The sequence below is a fragment of the Manacus vitellinus genome, unplaced genomic scaffold (assembly GCF_001715985.3).
Source record: "Manacus vitellinus isolate BGI_N305 unplaced genomic scaffold, ASM171598v3 scaffold_12_pilon, whole genome shotgun sequence".
Lineage (NCBI taxonomy): Eukaryota > Metazoa > Chordata > Aves > Passeriformes > Pipridae > Manacus > Manacus vitellinus.
Window position 1 is genome coordinate 6,507,420 of NW_021938949.1, and position 14,592 is coordinate 6,522,011.

The 14,592-nt window shown below is 52.1% G+C and overlaps 1 protein-coding gene across 1 annotated transcript in view; it reads left to right on the plus strand.

The window, feature by feature from the left end:
* Positions 1-14,592, plus strand: part of TNRC18 (trinucleotide repeat containing 18) — a 40,538-nt gene that overhangs the window by 5,575 nt on the left and 20,371 nt on the right. Inside the window, exons 5-16 of the mRNA XM_029957829.1 lie at positions 1,950-2,052; positions 2,439-2,644; positions 2,848-2,994; positions 3,481-3,665; positions 4,437-4,860; positions 5,367-6,314; positions 6,951-7,126; positions 7,823-7,959; positions 8,444-8,572; positions 10,448-10,622; positions 11,658-12,021; positions 14,569-14,591. Of these exons, the coding sequence (XP_029813689.1) occupies positions 1,950-2,052; positions 2,439-2,644; positions 2,848-2,994; positions 3,481-3,665; positions 4,437-4,860; positions 5,367-6,314; positions 6,951-7,126; positions 7,823-7,959; positions 8,444-8,572; positions 10,448-10,622; positions 11,658-12,021; positions 14,569-14,591 (3,017 nt within the window). The remainder of the gene's footprint in view (positions 1-1,949; positions 2,053-2,438; positions 2,645-2,847; positions 2,995-3,480; positions 3,666-4,436; positions 4,861-5,366; positions 6,315-6,950; positions 7,127-7,822; positions 7,960-8,443; positions 8,573-10,447; positions 10,623-11,657; positions 12,022-14,568; position 14,592) is intronic.

Sequence of the window (14,592 nt, forward strand, 5' to 3'; positions counted from 1 at the left end):
AGGAATGTAGGTGGGAGAGGGAGGAGCGATGGTAAAATAACAAAATAATGTGTTTCTATTGAAAGTCTGGGGGCGGGGGTCAATTCACATTGTGGCAAGGAGAGAGGCTGTGAGCTCTCCAAGGGCTTACTCTGTATTGCTGACACCAAAGAGACAGCTGGGCATTGATCAGGGAAAAGAAATAGGGGCTCTAAGGGGGAAGAACCTGGGCTAGGGTGTGGAAGGAGATTTTTTGAGTGAGTGTGGATGCTGGTGGAGAGGCAGCGGACAATGTTTGGGCTCTGGAGGGATTTATGAGCCCTCGTGACTTGGAGGTCGGGTAGTAAGAGTGAGCAATGGAGGCTGCGTGGGGCATCATTCAGTGAGTTGAGGAGGGGCTGGTTGGGGACAGCCACTGCACGTAGTGTCCTGGCAGACTGTGAGGGAGATGTGGTGACCCTGGAAAGTCCTTCGGGAGGGAGAGCTGTGTGCCAGGTTTTAAAGCATCTTTGTTTTCTGCCTGGAGCCCAAGGAGGGAGCCTTGGGAAAAGGAGTTGGGAGAGATGTTGTCTTGTTCCTGGATTCCTTCTGACAGTAAAAGCTGAGGGAATTGGAGACTTGACAGCAAAAAACCCATGGGCTGTCCAGGTTTGTGGAAATGCACAGTGGAGCTCTCCTTGAAAAGACTGCCTGTCAGCAGAATAGACTTGATGTTCTGAGATGCTTTCCCATGTGCCAAACCATATCCAGACAGGAGAACGAGGACCCTGGAAGGGGCTGCTGGGGTGCAGTCCTGCGAGGCTGTGCTGCTCTGCTGAGCCCTGTGGGGTGCAGAGCATGGCCCAGGCAGGGGATGTGCTGGCAGGGAGCACCAGGAGTTGGGGGGAAGGAAACACCTTCCTCCTGGCCCTGTTAGACTATCCGAGTGCTCACTGCAAGCAGGGCTGGGATTTAGGAATGGATCATGTCACTGAAACATAATATAGAGAGGGGCAGCAGGGAATTGTGGAAAAAATGAGTATGCAAGAAAGAAGCTAGGGAAAAAAAACTGGGGAAAAGTAAGCTTAAAATCAGGTGGTGGGGTGAAGACCTTGGATAAAGAAGGGAAGGATGGCCCCAGTACCTGGTTCTGGCAGAGCCAAGCTTGGCACTGCTGCTCACTCGTGTGCAGGTGCCTCCTAACCCCTCACAGACGCAGCTGCTATCGTGCCAGGCTGTATCTGCAAGAGCTGTTCTGATTCTGGACAAGCGGCTACTCCAGCCAAACATCCAACCCCCCCTTTTTGGATTCCTGCCCTCATCTGCCATATGTGTCCCTGCCTTGCCAGACCCTTTCTTGTTGCATGTCTCAGGGGAGTTGCAGATTTCTGCTAACGGGTTGAATTGCAGAGCGGAGCGCGCTGGTTTTGTGAGGGTTTGTATTGTTGATTCTGCCTGTTGCAGTAGGACAGGGATTCGGAGCATACCCGGTGCTCCCAGACTGGTTTACAAGAGCAGAAGGTGCTTCAGAAGGGGCTGAGATAAAACCTTTCCCCTCCATGAGATGTGCTAAGCAGGACTGGGTGGTTCGATGTACGGATTTAGCTGCGTCAGGGCTCTTTCTGAGATGGGAGATCTGCCACTGTCCTTCAGCAGCAGTGGTCCCCTTGGTTGTGTTGCTCTAAGGCTGGTGGCTGTCCTGTCCTGGGAGACCAGCCTGGCCTGGTGAATGGGTCCCATGATATCTTGAAGACATAACCTCGGACCGCATAAACCTGTGTGCTGCCAGGAGCTGCCTCAGTGAAAATATCTTGATCACACAGAGAGCCTTGTCTGGTCCTTCGAGATTTGAACATGGAACAACCTTGAGGAGAGAGAGAATGATGTTTGGGTGTGCTGGCTCCCATGTACTGCCTCTCCATGCCCAGAGCAAAGGGGACAGCTTTCCCCAGACTGTTTGTCCTGTCTGATGGTGCTGGGTTGTCTCTTAGGGCACGGACGCTCCGAAGATGACTGTGGGGATGAGAGGAGCCGCCACCGGGACAGCCACCTCCTGGCAGGGCGCTTGGAACGGGATCAGGAGAAGCTGCTCAGGTGAGGGTTGGTGGGAGATGGGGTCTCTTGCCATAGAGCCACGAGCTGTGCTCGAGGACAGCTTGTCCAGAGAGGGGATGAGGTTGCTTCCATCTGGTGCAGGTGCTGGCACCAGCCTTGCTGGTGCAGAAAGAAATGTTGAGGGGGGTAAATGGGACTATAGGCAGATCCTGAATCCTAGCAGACTTCTGCAAATCCATGCCTGCTCCAAAGGAATGGGGAGATGAGATGTCTTATTCTGGACGTGATGTTAACCACCTCCATCACAGCTCTCCTCAAGTGACTGACCCTGGTTTGCAAACACTGGTTCTGCAGACGGGTCTGTACCCTTGAGCTCCTCCATCACTCAGACCGTTTCTCTCTCTCTCTTGCCTCCCACGTAACAGAGAAAGCAAGGAGCTGGCAGATTTTGCCCGGATCCACCCCTCCAGCTGCGCCACGAACGGTTTGAACTCCAACCTCATGGTGACGGGAGGCCCAGCCCTGGCGGGCTCCGGGCGCTGGTCTGCAGACCCGGCTTCGCACTTGGCAGCCCACCCCTGGCTTCCCAGGACAGGGAGCCCCTCCATGTGGCTGGCTGGCCATCCCTATGGTGAGTGCCCTGGGAGGGAGCGGTGTGCATGGGGTGTTCACACGGATGAAATCCAGGGAGAGGTGTTGCTGTGTGCCCAGCGAGGCTGCTCGCTGTTCACAGGCAAGGAGGTATTTTGGAGCAGTCAAATGGTAGATGACTTCTTGACTGGATAGGAGCTGCCTGCATCCTCTGAGTTGTGACTTGGGTGTTTCTTCTTCCAGGACTTGGTCACCCTTCCCTGCACCAGGGCATGACTCCAGGCTTCCCCCCTGCCATGGGGGGAGCTCTCCCTTCCGCCTACCAGTTTGCCAGAGACCCGCAGTCGGGGCAGCTTGTTGTGATCCCCAGCGAGCACTTGCCACACTTTGGTAAGGATGTGAGCGTGTCCCTGAGGACCATTCTTTGACAGCTGTGAGGAAAATGGGCTTTGGAGAGGGCTAGAGAGGAGCATATGTAACCATGGGGACCAGCAACCACAGCTGTAGGGTGGGTGTGAGATGGCCTCTCATTAGGTGTGTTTTGGAGATGGAAATGTGTGATCTTTGGCAGTGGCTCTTCATGCCCTGCAGGACCCTGTAAGGTAAAGTTCTTGGTTAGGAGAATCTATTCATGGGCTCAGCCATGGACAGTCAAAACAAGATTGCCTGGAGAGCAAAGCAAGTCTGATGACTCCAGGACCCAGGGGTGATGGGAGTGGGGGTGGCAAGGGAAAGACAGCACTCTGCATTTCCTCATAGCCCAGTGTTTGGCATCCCCCACACCCTGGGATAGAGATACTTGCCCTGAGTGATCCTGAATCCTCTAGGTATCCTTACACTGCTGCCTCCCTGACTCCAACTCTGCTCATTCCACAGCAGAGCTGATGGACCGGGCACCCCCACTGTGGCCTGCCATGTACCCCCCGACCAGGAGCTCCCTCCAGCACGCTCACCAGCTCCAGCTCCTCTCTCATCAGCAGCTGCTGCGGCAGCACGAGCTGTACATCCTGCAGCAGCAAGCGGCCCATGCCATGGAGCTGCAGAGGAGTGCCCAGCTCGTGGTATGTTTTCGAGAGCTTCTTGCTTGGGTGTGAAACAAACCTGAAGTTGGAGTGTCTGGGGAGAAGAAGCAGCTGTGTCTGTGTGGCAAGTGTGTCTCAAGGGTCTGGATGCATGGAGTGATCCTTCCCTGGTCCCTGGGATATGAAGCACTTGGTGCATCCTGCAGTTAGAGTGGAGTTTGGATGGGTTTGGTGTAGAGCCATTGAGCAGTGCTGTCAGGAGAGCTGCCCAGTAGCAGCGTGACATGGATTCCTTCCCTAGGGAGATGTCTCTGTATAGTTGAGTGGTTTTATCCCTGGTCACCTCCAAACAAACCTTGTGAGCAGCTCAGAGAAGCAGCTGCAGGACTTGTAGCAATCGCACTGGCTCCTGGAGACAGCTCCCATTCACAAAATGGTTTTGGAAGTCATGAGCTTTGGTATTTTACACCCAGTTCATTTTTATAGCGCTCCTCTGGTTTTCAGCCTTGGCTTTACAAATGGGCTTGCAAGGCTGGAGACTTAGAAATAGAAATGATTTGCTTTGGATGCAAGTGAAAGCTGAAACACCCTTCTCAGGACTCCTGGAACTGGGAATTTGTAAAGAAGCTATTGCAGATCAGTGTCACCCTCCATCAAATTTGTTTTAAAATGGTTTTGCATCAGGTAACGTGTTTATTCCAGTGCCTATTTGATCAGACCACGTTTTGGTCTTACGTGGTGGTAGGTCAGTGCTGCTTTCCAGGAACAGGAGGAGGTGTCGTGCTGACATTTGCTCTGTTCTTGTCACAGGAGAGATTGAAGGCCAACGAGCAGCGTGTGGATATGGAAGAGAAGGTGACGAAGCGGAGCCTGGACAGTGCCAAATCAGGCCTTTCCTCCTCAGCCCCGGGACTGGTGCACCGAAAACCACCCGTGCTGTCTCCCAGCGCCTCCACGTCCTACAGCAAGGCTGTGAGTCCACCTCCCCTCTCTCCCAGGGCCTCACCCGTGTCTGTGCTCAAAGCTGAGGTGATCCAAAAGATGGAGGAGCCACCTTCGCAGCCAGCCTACTCCTACCCCGCCACCCCCAGCTCCCATCCTTCCAGCCCGCCCCCTGCCTCTCCACCCCCTGCCCCTGCCATCCCTCCGAAGGAAGAGGCACCTGAGACCGTGGACAAGAAAGACTTGGAGCTGGAAAAAGAGGCTACTGGTCCATATCAGGCCTTGTTCCCAGGTAAGAGAGCCCTGCTTTGGCAGACTCCCGTTGTGTTTGTGCCTACCTCCCTTTTTCTCCTCAGTCTTTCCTGCTTCTGTCCCTTCCCCTAGGGAAAACCACGTAGCTCCTCTAAAAGGCAGGGGAGAAGCAAGGAGCAGGGGTGGTGTGAGGGACTGGGATCGATGCCTGGGTCTGAGGGGCACCTGGGGCTGTAGGCTCTTTTCTTCCCTTGGGTCCAGCCTGGGTTGGTTCTTCCAGGGCTGCAGTCCCAGTGGGAGAGGATGCAAGAGGCAGATCTCTCTCCAGCTGCAGGAGAGTGCTGGAAAGTTGCAGAAGGGATTTCTGGGGTGCTGCTGCCTCTGGCAGCTTGAACAGGGGAGAGGTGCTGGAAGCAGCTACTGCTTGAGAACAGGAAGAGACCAGAGATGATGAATGCAAAGGGAACCATCTCTATGCCTTAGTAAGAGAGAACGTGCTTTGGAGACCCATCTGTTACACAGCCCGTCCTTTCTGATATCTTGCAGAGATCCCCCCTGGATATCCATTCCAGTCCCTGCCTCCCTCCTTTGGAAGACATTATCCCTACCTCATCCAGCCTGCCCCAGCATCTGATGCGGATGGCCTGGCTCCTGACGTCCCGCTGCCTGCTGAAGGGTCTGAGCACATGGAGCTTTCCTCAGAGGTCAAGCCCATCCACCTGTCTCCGTCCAAAATCCTAGAGCCCATCCAAGCAGCAGCAGAAGAGGAATCCTTGGAAGAGAGGGTGAAATCAGAGGTGCAGATGGAAGAAAGCCAAGAAGGCATCTGTGAGCAGGACATGGGGACTCTGAACATCACCACCTCCGCAGCCGTCCCAGTGCAGAACGTGGAAAATTGCAATCTCCTGTTACATCAAGGGGAAACCCTGGGTGCTATGGAGCAGGACCAGGAAGACCTCCAGAGCTGCTCACCTCCTTACCAGGTTGTGACCTGTCCTGCAGAAGCAGAGGCTGAGGCAGAGACTGGGAGTGGAGCAGAAACCTGTTCCATGCACATGGACTACGATGGTTTGCTTGTGCATGCAGAGAACGAGCCACCAGAGATGGACTTGACGACCCAGCGGGAGGAGGCCTCTGTAGCCATGGATCTGCAGAGCGCCGATGTGCCCCGAGGGAGGGAGTTTCCCAGCCTACCCCCTGAGGAGGGGGAGCAGGGGCCAGAGATCCCTTCCTATACAGAAGAGGCAATCTCTTGCCAAATCCCAGATCTGGACATCAAGCCGGGTGACCCGCTGGCTGGGATGAATGCTTTGGTGGCTGCTACAGAAATGCCTCAGGCTTGTTCCTTGTTGACTACCACCACTGTCACTCCATCCCAGATGAAGGTGGAGGTGTTAACTGACCAGACCCTGGAGCACTCCTTCCTGCAGGGGATCACTTTGCTGAGTGAAATTGCAGAGATGGAGCTGGAGAAACGGAAGCAAGAAATGCAAAGTAAGTTGTGAGTGTGGAGTCTGGTGAGCTTTGGGCCAGGGTGGGTCTCGCAGCGTATGGTCCCTGTGCTCTCCGTGTGGGCACAGGTGGGATCTCTTGCAGCCTCAGCCAGGCAGCAAGGAGAGCATTACCCTGAGTTGCAGGAGTGGATGGTACTTTGGATGGAGTTGGAGCAGGGTTTTTGTTGCAGTAGGCTGAGCTACGTGTGGCTTTTGTACTGCTCTCCCCTTCCAAAGGCCCTCGCCATGTCTAGACAGTCTGTGGTATGTGTAGCGGAAACGGAGCCCCAGTTGCCGGGAGCTGCCAGGGTAACACCCTTCTGGCAGGCAGTGAGTCTACAGTCTGTTGGGGTTTGGCACAAGAGGTCCCAGTAGCTCCAGATGACACTTTCCAAGAGCTTGGCAGGTCCTGAAGAGAATCTCACCTTCCAGTAACTTCCTGAGGTGAGACATGATGGGAACTGCCACTTGCACCATGGCTGGGTACAACAGGAGGTCTCGAGTGGGGACTAAGGGTGGCTGGGAGGCTCCTTCAGCAGCCATAGTCCAGAAAGGACCATCAGCCTCTCCTCATGCCTGTTGGAGAAGCGGTCTTGGAATGTGAATGTCTATAACTTCTTTTTTCTGTCCTTCCCAGCAGGTCCAGAGGGTTTTCCTGTCCGGCCAACACTGGAGAGTTTGCTGGCTGCCAGCACCCACATGCTCATGGAAGTACTTTCCACCCCCTTTATGGAAAGTCTGAAAACCATCCGGCTGCCTCGAGAGCTGAATCCCAACAAAAAGTACAGCTGGATGCAGAAGAAAGATGAACCAGTAAGTGGCTGAGCCTGAAAAGCCCCAGTGCATCCACTCCCACCACTCACTGTCGCAGCCCCAGTTTGGGAGGCTCGTGCTGCCTGTCTGCATTCAGCAGAGCGAGCTGGCTCTTCCCTCGTGTTCCTGACTGCAAGGAGTTGGTGTGCTCTGATTTAGCTTCCTACCCTGTGTGTGAATCAAGGTTCAGCAGGACCCTGGGCAGCCCTAGAAGTGATGTTTGTAATACAAAGCCAAAGGAACTCACGTGTTACTGTTTTGACAACGGGGGGGCATAAATATAGTGTCAGGAGGGTTTTTCCTTGATTTTTTCCTTACTGACTCTTCCCCATGAGAGAGACCGACAAATTATTTTGTACCCAGCAAGTAAGTGTTGCAAGATAGGATATATTGTGATCTATCTTTTTAAACAAGGGAAAAGAGACTCCATGGCTGTATTTTATCCTGCAGATTCTTTCCCAGGGTTGCAGTCCCTCAAAGCTGATGCCATCCCATGCATAAGCCACAGAACATCTTTGCTTGGCGGGTTTCCTTGGTACCACTGTGGGGCTGTGCTTGTGGGCAAGGGGTCTCTGCTGCCCTGTCAGCACCAAGGGCTTTCTGCCAGCCTGCACGCCTTGGCCATTGCAAAGGCACCCAGTGGGCACCACCTGGGCGTGTCTGACCCTCTCGCCCCCTCTTGCCTCCCCACCCTAGATGTACTCCATCAAATCGGCCATCGAGAACATGGACGCGATGGAGCTGGACTACAGGATGAGGCTGGCGGAGCTGCAGCGGCGCTACAAGGAGAAGCAGCGGGAGCTGGTGAAGCTGCAGCGCCGCAGGGACTCCGAGTAAGTCACAGGCTGCTCACTTGGTCTTGTTTTTTTCCAGCTGGGCACTTCCGCTGCCTTTTGGTCCGGGACAGAAAACAGCCCTCCATCCCTCCCTGTCTCTTCTCCTCTCCTCCTGGTACATCCCGCCAGAGCTTTTCACAGCACACTCCTAGGCTATGTGACACGACAACCTGGTAACTGGTGAATGCAGCTGGGAGACTGTGTTAGAGACAACCTTGGCTTCAGCAGCTCAGTTTAGCAGTTTGGTGGCAGGCGAAGGTTCTGGGTTGGCTCCCATTCTTGCTTGCTTTCTTTTAATTATTTTCCCTTTTTCTTCTTTTTGGATTTATTTTCTTTATTTTTTTCCCTGTTCGTTTTGCTTTTTGGTTGCAAAGTTTGCTTTTGCTTTTTTTTTCCCTTTTGCCTTTTTTTTTTTTGTTTGTTTTTTTTGGTTTTTTTTTTGTTGCCTTGGTTAACAGTGAAGCGTGTGGTTTTTTTAAAGGGAAAAGCATGACGAGAAAAGTAGAAGCTTGGCGAGAAGAGGCCCTGGAAGGCCCAGGAAGAGGAAACTTGGATCAAGCGCTCTGTCACCCATTAAGGAGAGAGGGAAGAGTGACAGCAAGAGTGGAAAGTAAGGCTGGAATTTGGGGAAGATGGGAAAATGGCAGGGTCGCTGCACCAGGGTCTTATTTGGGGAGAGCATCTCAGATGCAGCGGGGGCTCACCAGGGCCGGTCGCTGGCTGCAGTGGTGTTGTGGAAGCGTGTGCCTTGAACGTGAGCGTGTCCTTACGGTGGGAATACGGTGCCAGCGTCCTCCCTCCCCGCAGGTAGAGCACGTGTCTGTGGTGTTGGGTGCAAGTAGGACAGGCAGTTGAGCAGTGGTGAGGTGATACGGAGCAGCTGGCTGGGCAGGGACCTGTAGGTGAGCTCGTGGTGTCAGGGAATGTGTCCTCGTGTGTTCTCAGGAGAGCAGATGGTGCAAGCAGGTGCTGTAGAACTAATTGCAGGGATGTTGATGTCAAAAACGGGAAGAGCAGGGCTATTCCAGGTTATCTACTTGGTAGCACCTTTGTGCTGTGTTTCTTCTGTCTTTCTCTCTGTTCCCTGAATCAGTGGGAGTTGGTTTCACCTGACCTCTCTCAAGAGTCTGGATGATTCTCTCCTTTGCTTTTTTGTCTTTTGCAAGTCCAGCTGCCCTTGTTTGGATGCCCAGATCCCACCACTGCTGGCCATCTAACCATCCATAGGTGGCCAGGCCTCTTCAGTGGGAAGGCACCTCCAAGCTGCCTTCCTTTGTGCTCTGTATTTTTGCAAACGTCCTTTCAAGACTACAAATTAGATTCAGGTGCCCAGCTCCCACTGACCAGCGCTTCTGAAAATCTGTCCTCTCGGTGGCTCTCTGTTTTGTTCTTTGTGTTTGGGTGGCTGGACAGGCTGGAGGCATCCAGAGGTGGCTGGAGTTGTGCATGTGGGCGTGTGTGATGGTGTGATGGTGTGGTGCATGCATGTCCCCACATCACAGGAGTGCTTTAGCAGGCTGTTGTGGGAGATGGAGATGCACCCTCAGCGAGCGTCCAGGGCCTGAGGTGTTGGTTTAGCTGTCTATGGAGGTCAGCAGAGAGGATGGAGGGGAGGGAAAATGCCTGGAAGCTGAGGAGGCTGCCCCATGTCAGTGGCTTTGTGGTAGTGGTACAACCAGCAGGTTTAGTGTGAAGGAGGCAGCATATGAGAGCTGTTAATGGAGGCTTGGTAGGGATCTTGAGGTGTTGACTGATCATCCACCTGATAGTTATTGGAGATGGCTGGGGAGTAGGAAAAGATGTGCTTACAGTCTCACCTACTTTATTTTTTATTTTATTTTCTTATTTATTTACCCTCTTCTTTTCCCCCAAATCCCAAAGCAAGTCCAGTGACACGGATCGCAAATGCCTCTTGCAGAGGGTCCAGGCTTGTAGTCACTCAGAGTGAGCCAGTCCCTGCAGTGCCCTTGTCCCTCCATGTCACCCCACGTGACAGTTCCTTGCCACCTCCTTGCTCATACCCGAGCAGTACCCAAGCAACCAAAGCAAGTGCCTGGGCAGTGGGGCACCTCCCTGGGCCTTAGGAGTCTCTCTCTGCACCTACAGAGGCCATGGAAGTAGAAGTGACAAAAGACCTTCAGGGCCAGCTCAACTGTCTGTCCTTCCTGTTGCTGCTCTGTACCAAATCAGGCACTTTTTGGTGGCTGTTACCAAGACACCAAGTATTTCCTTTCAGAGACCACTTTGCAGGTCTCTGATTTCAGGCACTCTCATCTGTGCTGGTGGCCAAGAGTGTGCAAGAAGGGCTCTCTGGCTCTCCTGTTTGGTGGAAAACCTTGTCCAAACTGCTGTCCTTTCACAGTGGACTTGGCTCCCGCTGAGGATCCCCGTTGTCCTAGGAGGCATTTAACCTCACTTTTGAGCTTGGTGGGGTTCACAGGGAGGAAAGCCCCCCACCTTGACCCATCCTGTGCTTGGCTTCCAGACTGAGCAAGTCCTTGTTGCTCTCCGAAGACTCCGAGACTGGCGAGGGCATGAAGAAGAGGCACAAAGGGGCCCTTCCGGAGGAGGAGGAGGATGTGGAGAGCAGCAGTGGCAAGATGAAAGGGAGGAACCAGAGCTGGGAAGAGCATGATGCGGCTCCCAGCTTCTCAAATGAGGTCAGTGCCCTCGTGGGGAAGATGGAGCCACGGGCCACAGGCCGATCTCGCTCCTGCTTTGCTAGTGTTGGCTTGTAGGATAACTCCTCCTGATCTTCCAGTGTCTGCTTTCAGTTCACATGGGTTTAGATGTTCCTCGTGAGAGGACTGTGCAGTGGAGGGGCTGGCACTGGCTGTCAGAGGTTGAACCTCTTTGATAGGTGGCAGAGTGAAGTGCCTTCGAGCCAGCCAGAGTGTTGCAGTGCTGCACCAGCTCTGAATCCAGAGCAGGGCTTGTCTTACCCCCTTGCCTGTCAAGAGAGGGGAGGGAGGGAGGAAAGGGAGTGCAGCCTTGCTATTTTAAATGCAGGGCTTTCTTCTGCTCCTGTTGAGGCAATGAGATATTTACTGGAGCTTTAAGCTGCTGCTGAAATCCAAAATGCACACAGGCGAAGTACTGAGTTAGAACTGCTGTTATCTAACTGTAGCACATGTAAAGTACATTTACTTTTTTCAAGAAGCAAGAAAATACTGAAAAGATTGTAACAGCCCTGGCTGCAATGCAGCGGTGCTGATGCTCTAACTGAGAAATATTTGGGTCTTTTTGGCATCCTAGCCTCTGGAACTGGTTGATTATGTGGAAATCCGTATTTATTTGGCTGGGGTTTTGGGTAAAGAAGATTTTTAATCCTTATGATTCAGAGGAAAGCTTGTAAAAGCAATCCAAACCTATCCTAAAAAACAGGTGTTGAGAAAAAAGGACTCCAAAACGTCTTGTGCTATGAACATGTTTCTTTTGGAAGAACATTCAGTTTTTCTAAGTTAATCTTGCAATTTTGTAGTGCTCAGTAAGAGGAAAGCTGTACTGTTTGCTGACATCTTCCTCTTCTTCCTCCCTAGCACCATGGTGGGTTATGGCAACTGGGACCTAAGACTATCATCTTGAGCCTTTATTAACTAGACTGTTTGAGGCTGTTACGAGGGCTGGTAAAATCCCTCAGGTCTGCCATGATATCTGCTCTGTATTCACCTGGTCTCTTCCTTTCACCCTGGCAGTTAAAGATCAAAAAGAAGAAGGTGCCATCAGATCAGGAGCAGCTGGCCAGCAAGCTTGACAAGGCACTGTCACTCACCAAACAAGACAAGCTCAAATCCCCCTTCAAGTTTGCCGACAGCTCTGTGGGAAAGACAAAAACTAGTGGAGGTGGCAGTAGGTACCTCCCACCCCATGAGGCTCTGCCAAGCAAGGAGGAGAAGAAGAGCCTGGCCAAGAACCTGGGCCTGTCACTGAAAACCACCAAGGAAGGTAAAAACAAAGTGGCTGCCAAAATGAAGAAGATGGAGGTGGGGTTAAAAGTCAAAAATCAGCTCAAGGTTTCCCATTCACCAGCAATATCTGAAGTTAGCAGCTACTCCTATAGTAAGTAACCCCTCATTTATCTCTTCTCCTATCTCTTCTATGTGTTGTGGGGGGTTGTGGTGGGGGTTTCTGGCCTCTTGGAAGGGGTCTTGGAGATGGGTCTATTTCTGCTCATGAGTGAAAAGTGACTTTTTCCCTGGCTAATCAATGCTGCTGCATCTTTGGGGTCAGCATGGGTTGTCCACCCACCTTGCTGTGCAAGAGGTATTCAATATCAGCGTGTCTTCCTGACCTGTTTTGTTCTCATCATCAGTGGGGGAGAATGCTTCCAAAAAGAGGTTGACCCACTTCAACCCGAGTGGACCCACAAACATTCTTGCTTTTGCTGGGAGTAGACACTCTCCTTCTACCTGTCAGACAAGCACTCAGAGCCACTGCTCCAGAGGTGGTTAAGAGTTGGCTTTTGAAGTCCTTGTTGAGTGCAGTGGGGTTGGCTTTAGGATTATGCCATGGAGTCCTTTGGAAAGGCAAAGCCTGCCAGTGACACTGGTGCAGGAGCATCCTCCTGCCCTTCAGTGTCGTGCCTTGGTTCCTGGCTGACTGTGCTCAGCCTTCCCATCTGTCTCATCAGTGATTGTCCCCACCCCACATCCTGTGTGGTGATTGCTATTTCTGAACCCAAAGTGCACCTGAGGTAAAGGTTCCAGCAAACAACCCCTGTTACAGAAGGAAAAATTGAAATTGCCAGTAGTGTTGGGAAAACAGTAGAACCAAAGATAGGAGAGTCTTTAACAATTCAGACAGACATTGGGGCAGAGTTTATGGTCTGAGACCCAGTTGTGTAATGGTCTCAGCTCACTTGCACACACATCTTTTCCTTTGCTTGCAGCTATTTAAAACCGTGTTAGAACCTTTATGGGGTGTTTGTGTGCATAACAAATACATCTCTCGGTGCAACACCAGTTTAGAAATTTCACTAATGGGGAAGATGAACTAGTGATTGTCCAATGGAACAAATGTTTGGCATGAAATTAGCCATTTACATGGCAAAATAAGAGCCATTATGTCCACTGGACTCGAACACAGCCTTTGGCTGATTGTGCTGTACACACTGCCCAGCAGTTCTGTTCTTGAATGTGCTTCACCCCCCAAGGACAGACACATGGCTCCTAAACTAGGAGTTCTGGAGCTAATGGGAGGAGTAGGCATGGGCTGTTGCTGAAACTAAAAGCTTTGACTTGTGGCAGAGGGAGCTTTTACAGTGCCCTTGCACTTGGTACTGTGGTTTCATGAACAAAAACTCCCACCCAGACCTAATAGAGCTTCTATTCGACCACTGTCCAGTGAGTGTTCCAGTGTAGGAGGGGGCCTCTTTTCCACACAAGTCTCAGCTCTGAGGAAATGGCTCAGCTTTGGTGTGTGGTTTTTCATCTGTGTGCAGGTTCAAGGAAAGGCCTTCAGCCTGTCATTTGGTCACTCAGGCATGGTGAATTTGGGGAGGCAGGTCGAGCATATGGCAGCACCTCCCATGACTGGTGGGCTGCTCATGTGGAGGAGGAGAAGCAGGACTGGCGCCAAGTCCTTCTGCCTCGTAACGTCTTGATTTTCTAGCTGGAGTCCTGAAAACTTTGGGCATAGATCCAGAGGAAGAGCTGAGCATCATATTCCCACAAATTTTAAAAGTCAGGCGTCCAAAATAATTTGCATAGTTGGGCTTTGGGCCTCCTGAACTCGCCATCCCCTGTTTCTTCTTCTCTACAACCCATTGCAGTGGAGTTGGGGAGTGATGCCCAACCTGGGCTAACACTGGAGAGCATCTGCTGCTGCTCACAGGCTGGAACAGTCCCTGCCACAGTGTTTGTAATGTTGTGGAGCCGGTGGTGTGTTCACAAGTGAGGAGGTGACAATTTATACCCGCTTCTGTTGTGTCCAGGGGGACCATATGTTTCCTGTTCCACTCATCAGATGCCAGAGAGGACTGCTGGTGACTTTTCACCTCCCACAAGGCTTAGCAGCTTTGTAAAGCCACAGTTCGCAGACAGAGGAGTGGCTTGCTCCCTGCTCTGTTTGGGTGTCTGTGGTGGTGTGTTTGAAGTCAGACATTTGGAGTTAGATGTGCTGCCTGTGTTGAAAACCCTCGGAGAGAATTGGTTCATGTAGAAAAGGAGATTTAGGTCGAGAGCATTGAATATCACCATGGTGAAGACTAATTCATGTTGATGGTCCAGTTGTTGACATTGCTGTGCTTTTGGTGAACATCTTCATAGCAAAAGTGTCTGCCTCAGTTTTCTTCTGCTGAGATAATAACACTCCTTGGATCTTGTCTTAAGGGAGGACAGGAGGTGTTTGGCCAAGGTGGAGAGTGTCCATTTCTGATGGAAAGAAGGAAATGTGAATTTCTTTGTTTATTCAGCACCCACTTGTTGAGCATGAGGCTTGTGATGGAGTGGGCAGAGGTGGACAATGGCAGCCCCTCCTGTAGCCTCCTTCACCTCCTCGTTTAGAGCATCTTCACAAAGAAATGCACCAAAGCTCCCCCAAACCCACCCGAAAACCCCAAACCCCCATTCTGTGATGTAACGCTCTTCCCACCCGCTTTGACCACAGATACGGACTCGGAGGAGGAGGGAT